Source organism: Gallus gallus, chromosome 1 (assembly GCF_016699485.2).
Source record: "Gallus gallus isolate bGalGal1 chromosome 1, bGalGal1.mat.broiler.GRCg7b, whole genome shotgun sequence".
In the NCBI taxonomy this organism is placed as follows: Eukaryota; Metazoa; Chordata; class Aves; order Galliformes; family Phasianidae; genus Gallus; species Gallus gallus.
This window is the reverse complement of record NC_052532.1, coordinates 12,469,392-12,481,813: the sequence shown is the minus strand read 5'-3', so window position 1 is coordinate 12,481,813 and position 12,422 is coordinate 12,469,392. Positions and strand designations below refer to the sequence as shown.

Sequence of the window (12,422 nt, the reverse complement as noted above, 5' to 3'; positions counted from 1 at the left end):
GCTACCAACCGCTCTAAAATATCCTAACTGGAGAGTCAGCAGATTTTGTATGATAGAGTTCAGACTGAAGAACAAATGTATGGGCTCCTGAGAACTGTCATACGCACTGGTCTTGTGCATGGCTTAGTTTGTGCATACTGTGATGTGTTCATGTTTCAAACACAATTTCTGCTTTTTTTTTTTTACCTTTACTATTTAGTATTTTATTTTTGCACCTTTCTTAATTTCTTTATGATTTCGTTCTGTGCTAAAGGTACTGCACCTGGTGGCCTTTTATGATGGTGTAACTGCATCAATGGACAAGGGAAGAGCCACTGATGTCATCTATCTGGATGTCAGTACAGTACAGTCAGACACAGTACCCCACAACATTCTTCTCTCCGAATTGGAAAGATACGGATTTTATGGGTGGACTGTTCAATGGATGAAGAACTGGCTGCAGGATCATGTCCAGAGAATGGTGGTTAATGGCTCGAAGATCAGTGAGGAGTGGTGTCCCATAATGGTCAGTGCTGGGATCAATACTCTTTAATATCTTCATCGATGACACTGACAGTGGGGTAGAGTGCACCTTCAGCAAATGTGCTGATGACATCAAGCTGTGGGGTGCAGTCAACATGCCAGAGAGATGGATGCCATCCAGAGGGACCTAGACAGGCTCGAGCAGGGGGCTGAGGTGAATTTCATGAGGTTCAACAAAGCCAAGTGAAAAGTCTTGCACCTGGGCTGAGGCAACATCCACTACCAATACAAGCTGGGGGATGAAACGATTGAGCACAGCCCTGCTGAAAAAGGCCTGGAGATAATGGATGGGAAGCTGGATATGAACCAGCAATGTGCCCTCACAGCCCAGAATGCCAACCATATCCTGGGCTGCATCAAGTGAAGCGTGGCCATCAGGTAGAGAGGGAGATGCTCCTTCTCCGCTACTATGCGCTGTGAGGCCTCACCTGGAGTACTGCGTCCAGATGTGGAGTCCTCAGTACAGGAGAGAGACAGACCTGTTGGGGCACATCCAGAGGGCAGCCACAAAAGTGATCCAAGGGATGGAACACACCTCTTATGAGGACAGGCTGAGAGAGCTGGGGCTGTTCAGCCTGGAGAAGGGAAGACTGCGAGGTGACCTGAGAGCGGCCTTTCAGTATCTAAAGGGGAGCTACAGGAAAGAAGGGGACAGACTCTTTATCAGGGTGAGTTGTGAGAGAACAAGGGGAAATAGTTTCAAGTTTAAAGAGGGTAGATTTACGTTAGATATATAGAGTCTTTCACAGTGAGAATGGTAGGGCACAGGATTAGGTTGCCCAGAGATGTAATGGATGCCCTGTCCCAGGAGACTTTCAAGGCCAGGCTAGATCAGGCTCTGGGCAACCTGATCTAGCTGTGGATGCCCCTATTCATTGAAGGGGAGCTGGACTAGATGACCTTTAAAGATCCCTTCCAGTGCTAAGGGTTGTATGATTCCATGATGCTTGTAGCACCAGATCTTCTTTTACTTACATTACAAAGACCTAGATTGGTGGTTTAGGTTAAACAGAGTAAATATGTCTTATGTGTATCTTTTGTATTCTGTTTGCCCATTAGAAACAGAATTATTCATAGCACTGCAAACCACATTTGCACTATGCTCTCTCTTCTCATTGAAATGCTTCGGCTTTGGTTTCTTGGTTAAATAAAAACATAACAAGTGTGAAAATCTGGGCAAAATTGAAGTCAGTAAATGCCGTGCATGTGGAATCTAGCATGGCTGGACATGTTCAAACCTCAACCATCTCTATTCAAACTTGTTCAGTTTTCTACAGCTGGTGCTGGAAGAACTGTCTAATGGCTTAAGCACTGGAATTAACTTACTACATACAAGGAGATCTGCTTATATACAAAGTCCCGCAGACAACTATGCTGCACACTAACATAACTTGGAACCTCATCTACTTATACGACTAATATTTTAATGTTTTAAGTAGCAAGCATAGATAATCATTCTTAGGAATGGTAACTGAAAATCAAAATGTTCTGTAATCATTTTCCAGAATGAATTAAACAAACAATGTATACCAGAACTTTTATTGCCTATAAGTATGGATTTTTTCAAAGAAAAATGAAAGATTGTTAATTTGTCCGGATTCCTGTTTCACTTGAAAAAAAATGTTTCTTTTGAACAAGAGTCACTATAGGAAAGGAAATTAATCACATATATTGTCCAGTCCTAAAATTGGTGTATATTTTATGGGCACCAAGAATATATGTTCCAAGATGAGAAGAAGGAAATTATAATCCTTCTGGATTATAAGAAAGTGAATTCATAATCTCCAGTATATGTCTGAGCATTTAGGCTTGTTTGAATAGCCAAATGAAAGAAAAATAACCATATTAAGTTTTAAAGGATTTTTGCTTTTTATTTCAAGTGTTCGTGAACCATGTGTGAGCTTTGAATTAGGCTAGGGAAACATCCTTAAGATCGTCAGGAAAGGGTCAGTAGTACACTAATCAATCAACTACTGCTTGCTGTGATAGATGACTACAAAAGACAAAGGAGTCCATTAACTCACTCTTAAGGTATTAGAGGAAATTGGTTGCTTATGCCATTTAATAGCCTTGGACATTGAAGATATGTATCTGGATTTACAGCATGTAGAATAGATTTCTGCATTTCTCAAATGGCATCAAGAGGGTAGGTGGGATCTCTTGCACTTTTTATGGCCCTAGACACCTATGTTAACCATCTGAATTGCACTCTGAGTGTTGATATTCTCAGTTCACTAAAAATAACCTTTCCCTTCCAATTGACACCTTATTTAGAGTCTATGTTCCTTTATGTGATGCTTTGAACAACCTTGAAGTAAGGTATAATGCTTAAATGTTATAAAACAATACAGAATATGAAAGATTCCTCAAATTTATGAATTACTGCAAAATTTAGGGCTAAAAAACAAGCCACAGAGACAGGTACCACTGAGTCCCATAATAATGAGAAAATAAAATCATCCCATGAGGTGAGACACCATGTAAAATGAGGACAAGAAGTTCTTAAGAATTTTCTGTTTTTTCTAATTATTCTTGTGACTTAAAGAACATACAGTCCTTTCTCAGAAGTATTTTGAAATCCAAGTTAGATGTTCTGCTGTAATTGCTCTTCCAGTTTGTATAAACAATTTTAATTGAAAACTTCAAGGGGAATAGCCAAATGACAGAGCTAAAAAGAATCAATAGCTCTCTTCATACCTCGAGGAATATTTATGCAAAGTGGGATGGTTTTAATAGGAAAGATTTGTATGCAGTGCTTAATGAATGCTGAGTAGCTTGACAGATAAGCAACATGGACTCAAGCTCTAGCTCTGTATCAGGCAGAACAGATAGTGACATATGGATTTTCTGCACCTTAGGGAGAAAACAAGACGACTGAATATCACACCAGCCAACCAATGAAATGTGGAAGGATGCGCAGAAAACCCTCAGACCTAGACAGTAACAGTGTAGTATAAGAAATACGGGTAGGAATATTTTAGTGTCTATTCTGCTTATCATTCGAAGAGTACCTTGAAATTTAGTGAGTACCAAAATAAAGATGAGAAGAAAATACTGTAATAGGAACCTCATCAAGATTAGAACTCATTACCTTTGTGAGGGAAGTGGGCACTTTATCCCAGGTCTTTGGCTACTTTAAATAGAAATTTACAATATTACAGTGACCACTGTAGAAAGTTTATGAAAGCAATAGAAACAAAAAAATATCATGAAAAAATGTTAGAAAACAATCATTTAGAATTTCCAGTAACCTAAGTGCTCTCTATTTACATATGGAGTTCAATTAATTGTTTACTTTAAAATATGGGAGGGTTGCAAAAAAAGAAAATCTTTCTGCTGCATCATTCCCTATTGCTATTAATACTCTTAAATGCAAGTATTATTTTTACTGTCACCGTCTAGAATTCAAAAATGCAAGTCATATCACTTCCCCCAGCTGAAGTGACAGACTCAATACATAAAATCAAGTAGAAAGTTTGTGACATTTTCATCATCTGTTTTCTGACTGAAATCTCTTAAGTATAATTGGATCATACTTCCTTACTTTTGCTTTTTTTTTTTTTTCTGCAAGCAGAGGAATACATTTACATTCTAAAATTTAGCTAATATTCACAGTAACTTTTTTGCTCCCTTCCCTTCCTTTCCCTTCCTTTCCCTTCCTTTCCCTTCCTTTCCCTTCCTTTCCCTTCCTTTCCCTTCCTTTCCTTTCCCTTCCCTTCCCTTCCCTTCCCTTCCCTTCCCTTCCCTTCCCTTCCCTTCCCTTCCCTTCCCTTCCCTTCCCTTCCCTTCCCTTCCCTTCCCTTCCCTTCCCTTCCCTTCCCTTCCCTTCCCTTCCCTTCCCTTCCCTTCCCTTCCCTTCCCTTCCCTTCCCTTCCCTTCCCTTCCCTTCCCTTCCCTTCCCTTCCCTTCCCTTCCCTTCCCTTCCCTTCCCTTCCCTTCCCTTCCCTTCCCTTCCCTTCCCTTCCCTTCCCTTCCCTTCCCTTCCCTTCCCTTCCCTTCCCTTCCCTTCCCTTCCCTTCCCTTCCCTTCCCTCCCCTCCCCTCCCCTCCCCTCCCCTCCCCTCCCCTCCCCTCCCCTCCCCTCCCCTCCCCTTCCCTCCCCTCCTCTCCCCTTTCTTTTCCTATGAAATTAGGGCTAAAATTTTAAGGATTAGCAGCACTACGCTATTTTACCTCAAAAGTCAGAATTATTTTTACCTATGTACATAGGTTGCTCTGTAAGTAATGCCTCCTATTTATTTCCATGAAAACTACAACAAATACAAAGAGCGTAATCATGCTATTTGATAGAATAAATTTTCAGCTATAAAACACTATTTTTCAGCACAGCAGCTACCATTATCTATGCATTTTTGCTATCAATGAACAAGAGCCTGCATGCCATGCTTGTAAAAATCTGCAGTGTCACTGTCACCACTGCTGAAACACAGCACCCACAACCTCACTGTGCTCACATTCACTGGCTGGTGAATAAACTTTCAGCAAGCACCAATGATTGTTAATGGCTGTCATCTTTTTCCATATGGAGGCAGTCAATTCCACACCTTTGCTTTGTACATACTTCCTTCTCAGACACAATTTTGTCAGACTACCCCTCCACTGCTGTCTGTCTCATAGCAACAAAATGTAATGTAATATTGGTGAAAAGGTTCAACCTCTTTTACCATATCACTCTGACTTAGTGGACCAACATAATGAAATAGGAGGCATTAATTTTGGAGCAGCTCTCATACATCTTGAACTGTTTTGGTGTTAGTCACATGACACTTGCAAGCTATTCTGGGGAGAAATATCACAGAATTCTAGAATCAGAGACTGACAGGTTGGCAGTGATCTCTGTGTACCTATGGCTCAACCCTCCCATTGCAGGGAGACCCAAAGCAGGGTACCCAAGGCTCCAGGAGATTTGGCACCTATGCAACACAGAAATGATTCATGTTGTTCAGACGGTACCTCCTGTGTCTCAGTTTGTGCCTGTGGCCTCTTGCCTTGCTACTGGGCATCCCTGAGAAGAGTGTGGCTCCATCTTTGCTGCAGTCTCCTTTCAGGTATTCATGGACATTGAAAAGGTCTCCCCTGATCCTCCTCTTCTTCAGGCTGAATCAGGGGAGTCTCATAACTCAAGATGATTTGTATACAGTGCTCTACTGTTATACACTTGCTGCATGACATAAGATTGCATCTGCAAGCCAGACACTTGGTGAGGCATTAGTATATCTCAAAACAGTGTTTTAGCCTGGAAATTCATAGGAACAATGATGATACTCCTTTCTCAGAACTACAGGCAGCAACGCAGTCTCTAGTGTTCAAAAAACAATGCCTTAATTTGTGACACCAATCTTTCTGTTGCTGTTGAGTGAGGTGGTGTAAGAGGGAACTGGGCTAACTATATTTCAACCAACTTCTGGTATTGCTGGAAATGAAGTCCTACATATGTGTGCAAACAGTTCTTCACTGAGCTCCTTGCTCGTGAACTTGTTGATAGGACAACCACAGAAACCAGCTAGGTACCAGAGGAGGAAACACTGTAAAGGAGAACACTGTCAGTGTCACTTGGATCTTGACTGACAGCATCTGAGAGGGTCTTGATCTGTTTGAAAAAGCAGATAGGTACTGTAGCATGTGGTCATGATACAGTAAGTCCTGTATGATATTCACTTACGGTATTCACTTTCTTAGTTGACTGCCAAAATATGCATTTTTTAAATTTAGATTTATTTCTTTTCACCAAAGGCATTTCTCATATATATATAGTTCCACATTTCCTCTTTGCTGTAAGACAGTCTGAATCTCACCTGATCTGATACTGGATGAGATAATGGCTTGTTCATCTGAGTTGACAATGGACAAACACAGAACAAACCAATGATAAATTTGAGCTTTTTGCAGGCATACTCAATTCCTTCTCTCTTGAGTACTGTAATTTTTATAGAGGTTGTGAACTATTAGTGTTACCATGCAGAAAGATGCATGAATGATGACTAGATAATTATTCTCTAAGATTAGGGTCAGCTTCCCCGTTATCAATTCATGTTTGCTTATTCAAGTGAATAACAACACTAATGAGTTTGTAGATCAACAAGTATGCACAGTCTTTCTAATTTGCTTGCATTTAGAGTAACCTCAGCTTCTTGAAGAATTCTTTATCTATAGGAGATTGATACAGAACTTGATGATAGGCCCATGGATATCAGTGAGGCTGTGGATCTTTCCTTCAAGTATTTCTAACAGTGAGCTTATTCTCTTTGGATATCTCACGAGTGCAGCAGAAATTCGGAGTGGTATATGTGAGACAGATCTCACCTAATTCTAGACTTCATCTGTCTACAGTCATCTAAAAATGGTTATACAAAATGTGGATATTTTTCTCCACTGATGAGTAGCTAACATAGAAATCTACACAAGGGTCTACACCTACTGGTTAACACTACTTAACCTGCTGGTTAGTGTTAACCAGTAGGTGTAGACACCTATCATGTAGACATTTATATTAGCTGAATCTTATCTTAAATGTATGGGGTTTTTTAATCATTTCTAGAATAGATTAACAAATATAGTAAAGCTACAATTTCTGAGAGAACAGTATTTAAAAAAAGCTGAAGTCTGCATTGTTTACAGATAATTTAGCATCTTGCAGCTGGCCAAGTGTATGCTTTGGCTGATGAAATGAGAGATAATATTTCCCATTCTTGATTCAAATTCTTGAGCTATAAGACTTCATCACAGATGTGGATACATTTCTGGGAAGTTCATCCTGCAGTGACCATGGCTATCAATCAGTCAAAAGGGTCATCAACAAACCCAGTTAATTACTTGTGAACTATTGTTGTTTCTTGAAATTTTTACCAAAGGAACTGAAGCTCACGAAAATATGCTTAGTGAAAATATTTCCTGTGCCTGTTTATGTGTGTTTCAGTTTATCTAGTCCATTGAATCACCTTGAGAATTGGAGGAGGGTTTCAACTTTGGCAGCTTAAACTCTGATCTAAGTCAGCCCCAGGCCTAACTCTTTGTCTGCCTTAGAATGGCAGTCATTCAAAATCATTCACTGTACAAAAATCCTTACATGTTCATGCAGTCTTTTGCCAGTGACTTTCACTCAGCATTTTAATGGGAGTCAGCAGCCCCTTAAATGTAGACAGTTTTCTACTGGCAGCATGAGGCTTCAGCCAAGATAAAGCAAGGGAACCTCGCAGGAAAGCATGTGGTATCAGCTCCTCCTAGGCTGTCTTGAGGTAGATGGAGCTGCTGTGGGGTGTAATGTTCATATCCAGCAGCTTGATTGAACTCCAAATGCTAAAACTTGTCCTAGTAATACTGCAAATGCCTTTCCAAGAGCCATTAGATCACAGATGCCAGATTTACACAAGTGCATATCAACCCTCAGGAACTCCAAAACATCTGGCAAATAGGATCTAGAATGTAATTTTGTCTGTTTCTGATGCATCCACTGAGATGTGGCTCCTCTGAGTTTGCTTGTGAGGTTTGCTGTGGGTCTGCAGCAATTACAGCAATACTGCTTAATGCCCAGCACTGTGCTCTGAGCAATGTTGTATGTCAGTGCACTCACTTCTCCTTGCTGCATTAATTGTTTCATAGGAATGCAGTGATGAAAAGTCTGTCAGGCAGCAGCTTCCGTGTTCCAAGTGATGAAATACAAAATTGTTTTGTTTTGCTGCTAAAATCACTGTGTTGCCATCAGGTTAAAAGTGTCACAATGAATCTTACATAGCTTCAACCTTCTCTTCTTGTATCTGTACTTGTATCTGAACACTAAACTAGCTTTTGGGTGGAGAAGAAAAATAATTACAAAATTTACAATATTAGTTTTCTATGAGTTTGTTGCTTTAACAATTAGAGTAAGTACATGTGGTGTCTTCAAGCATACAGCCAGGATCTGGTAAGGTGCAGGAGATGTGTCTTTCCTTACTGTTTTCTCATGTCTGATGCCTGTTTGAAACATTAGCCTTTTGTTTACCAGTTGCCCCCCCCCCAAAAAAAATAAAAATAAAAATAAAAGAGCATCAGCCTTGCAAGGGAAACAGTCCAGAGTTACACCACAGATGGGTACACCAGCACCTGTGGTTATCTCTCACATCCATGTTGCTTCACAGATTGTAGTGCCATTGTCCTCAAGGTTTTTACTACGGTACCCTGCTGATACAATATGATATTTTGATAGCTTATTAAAGCCTCCTGTGACTGTGATTGTAGCTGGAGTGCACATGAATTGCACAACACACCGCTCGTGTCAAAAGAATAAATAAAATCTATTTTAAAAAGCTCTGTTTAAAATCTATTTAAAATCTCTGTTCATCATGTAATGATGTCTACCTAACAAAACAAAAGATCTGTAATCTCAAGTAGTTTTGAAACATAGGATTTTAAGAGCTTTATCAACAAACCCTGTTAATGGGACTTGGACAGTCATATCTCCAGCTGATTAGATTGCACAATGTTTGAATAGGTAGAGAATCATGGTTAAAAAAGTTTGAAAAGTACTGGGTATGCGATCCCTTGGTTGAACAGTACTTTTAAGAATATTCTGACCTTAAATAAGTTTTCCCAGTTTTCCATTATCATATTCAGGAATCACTGCAAATATTCACAGAAACCATGCTACATGCCACAATCGTTAGCCTGAGATTCTCTAATTACTTTACAACAGAACTCTGTCAGTCTTCACAAAATGAAGACATCTGCGTACAGAATTTATTCAGAGATTTAACTTTGCACATACCAGGCTCACATCATTATAGAGAATATTTGAATGTATATTTCTATCATGGATTCTTAAGAGGAATTAATTACCTCAGGAAAAAAAAATGTCTATTTTATTTCTATGCATTTCAAAGCTCATTTCTTCTTCCATTAGTCTTTGGCTACAGTAATGAACATCAAGGACATCTATATTGATTTTCAACATCAAAATTTAAATAAGATGTAAGGGCACTCTCTTTTCCAGAGTACAGTACTCCATATGAACAAGTTCCCCACAACCAGTCCCCACACCACACACACTTGCAGGTATTTGGGTGCTGCATCTGCGAATGCTAAACTACGAATAGCAGGGAAAATCTCTCACATAGCATATAAGGTAATAATAAAATGTTAGGAGATATGAAGATCGTGTTACTAAACTTATCTGCTACTTCAATTTTGCCTTTGGCAACCAAATTGCATTTTGAAGTTAGAACAGTAAGAAGAATTGAGAATTAAAAAGCCAGTAGACTTTTTTTTTTTAAATAAAACCAGCAAAAACCAATCTATGTTCTGCTTCTTTCCTACATTTTTTTTTAATTTGTAAAATATAAATTACTTGTTAATTCATTAATATGGCATCAGAAACATCATGCCAACAGTAATACAAGACTTTGGGCAAATTATAGTGTTTTAAAAATAATACTTTTCACAACCTTCACACTTCCTACTTGCAAAGTCCTGCAGATTCCTACAGAAAAAAAGTTTAGGGGGATTTATTCCAATAAACTATGATAGCCTGAATTATTGCTTTGCAGTACCAGAACAAAGATGAAATTTCCAGAAGAATCACGTGGTACTACTCCACCTACATTATTTGTGCTTATGTGTGTTTACATGTTTGTTCCCTGTACTGTAACAGAATATAAGGAACATGCTCTGCTTCTCTGCTCCATCCACAGTGATCTGTCTCAGGCTAGAAAGTTTTCTGCATCTTCACAGTGACTCTGGCCACCACGAACTGGGTTTTCTGCAAAGATAACATGAATCCCAAACTACTATTTCTTTTATAACATGTTAGTGAGAAATGGATGGAAAATTATGTACGGGCCCTGATGTCCATGCATAGTCTAACAAGTATGTGAGGAACAAGGACCGCTTGAGAGAGGCTGTGCACAGTGACAGGGCTGTGTGGATGCAGGATGACAGTCTCCAGTAAACAGCTGTAGCAGTGGAAATCCACATCAAATAAAATGGAGAAAAATCTTCACCATGAGAACAGTTGCAGGACAGGAGCCAGCAGAGGCTGCGGAATCTCTATCCTTCAACATTCTCTATGCTCCTGTGGATGAAACCTTATCCAACCACAAAGTTAGCCCTACTTTGAGCAGGAGGTTGGTGGCTGGGGGTCCATTCCAGTTTATTCTATCATTCTGTCAGAGTATTCCCCTGCAGGAGATAATCGCTGACTAGGAAACTGACTTCATCTTCCTTCAAAAATGCTTCATCCATGCATAGACCCTAGAGACATTTAAGACAGTTTGCAATTTTTATCAATCTGTGGATATGAAAGTATTTCCAGCAGTGATCCAGGTCTTAATAGCAGCTTTAGATCTCTTCAGAAGTTTCTTTTCTTCATTTACTTTTCACAGATTCTTTATTAGTAGTCCACAGATGCCTACGTCTCCATATGTCACACTGAAAACTCATTTTCATGTTCTAATGAAAACAAGGTTGGATCAGACTCAACTTTGATTGTTTTGCAAAGCTATCTTTTCTAAAGCCAGAATTTTTCCCTTAGTAGACTGTGCTCTCTCTGCCCGTCCACGCACAAATTCCCCTTGAGTAAACAGGGTAAAAACCAAAGAACATTGTAACCAGTTTTCATGTAGTGGAATGGAGAGTATTTCTCAGTCCATTTTACTGCAGGAGAATGGAGATATCTTTCTTCCCTTAAAATAGGGTGAAATAGGAAAGATGAGCTACTTGGCAACTTTAGAAAAAATAAGAGGAATTTCTATCTGAGGATTTATCTTTTCTTACAGAGGAACTGTTAGGCATCTACACAGCAACTGATAGGGAAAAATGCATGCATTTATGGAGAGAGCGAATCTCGGAAATCACAAATCATTGTACTTCTTATATAAATGAACAGAGGAACCATCTTAATTACCTGTTTCCATTTTCCCATCTTGTGCTGCAGGCCCATCAGGAATTACACTCTTCACCTGAAGAAACTCATCTGGCTCATCCCCACCAATGATGGTAAATCCAAAACCCATGTTGCTTTTCTTAAGAGTGGTGCTGAGGAAAGTCCCCTTCAGCTGTGATGCATCACGGGTGAAGAGTGGTTTTTCTACATCAGTCAACACAAACAAGAAAGACAAAAGTTCTGATCTAGTCAAAACATGGCAGGGACAGCAGATAACAATACCAGCTGGCAGAATGTGATAGCGTATGAAAACAGAGGGAATAAAGAGTGCAGGCATTCCAAGAAAAAAATATTTGTGAGTTTTTATATTAAAACAAAGCTGAAAAAATGTTTTAATCTATGGCAGATCAGCCATAAGTGGGGAGTTATATTCTTTCATATTGAAGTGGATATTTTGTAGCTAAAATAATTACAACAATAAAAATGATATATGAGGCAATTTTAAAACCTCTTCCCTAAACTATAAATCGAGCTTTGTCTACAGAGTAATACATTCTGTACAATTTCCCTCCCACGTGCAGTAAGAGAAATATCCCCTGTATTTCTCATTCCACGTGTTACAGACAGTGATGAACATTCGGTGATCTTTCCTCTCCAAGCACGTGGGATTGGTGCCAGGTCTGACCGCTGTGATGGCGGTGCCACCTTCCCGTCCTCTTGCTGCGTGCCCGGTGTGCAGTGTGGGTGGCTGCGGCCTCCCGCTGCCTCGCTCCCATGCTTTGCTGTGTGGGGGAGGGTAGGAGGAATGTGCAAAGGTGGTGGCTTCCATTCATCTTGCTAATGGGCAGTGCAGTGGGGCTGGCAGGACATACCGTACGGCCCACGTGTCCTGGCGGGGTTGTGCCAGCACTGGGACAGATCATTCACACTGCGGGACCGCTGCGGAATGGGGCGCAGGCGGACGAGTTTGGGCCTAGGCAGGGTTGATGAGGAGCTGCCTACTATCATAGAGGAAAAGAAGCCTCAATTTCCAGCTGGAACCTCATGTT

The 12,422-nt window shown here is 40.1% G+C and overlaps 1 protein-coding gene across 15 annotated transcripts in view; it reads right to left on the bottom strand.

Moving 5' to 3' along the window:
* Nucleotides 1–12,422, bottom strand: part of MAGI2 (membrane associated guanylate kinase, WW and PDZ domain containing 2) — a 726,830-nt gene that overhangs the window by 136,832 nt on the left and 577,576 nt on the right. For 10 of the 15 annotated variants that reach the window (NM_001396254.1, XM_040685423.2, XM_040685432.2 and 7 more), the window contains 2 exons: nt 12,246–12,374; nt 11,395–11,577 (listed from right to left, as the gene is read on the bottom strand). In NM_001396254.1, the coding sequence (NP_001383183.1) occupies nt 11,395–11,577; nt 12,246–12,374 (312 nt within the window). The remainder of the gene's footprint in view (nt 1–11,394; nt 11,578–12,245; nt 12,375–12,422) is intronic. The other 5 variants (XM_015275739.4, XM_015275751.4, XM_040685609.2 and 2 more) reach the window with 1 other exon arrangement.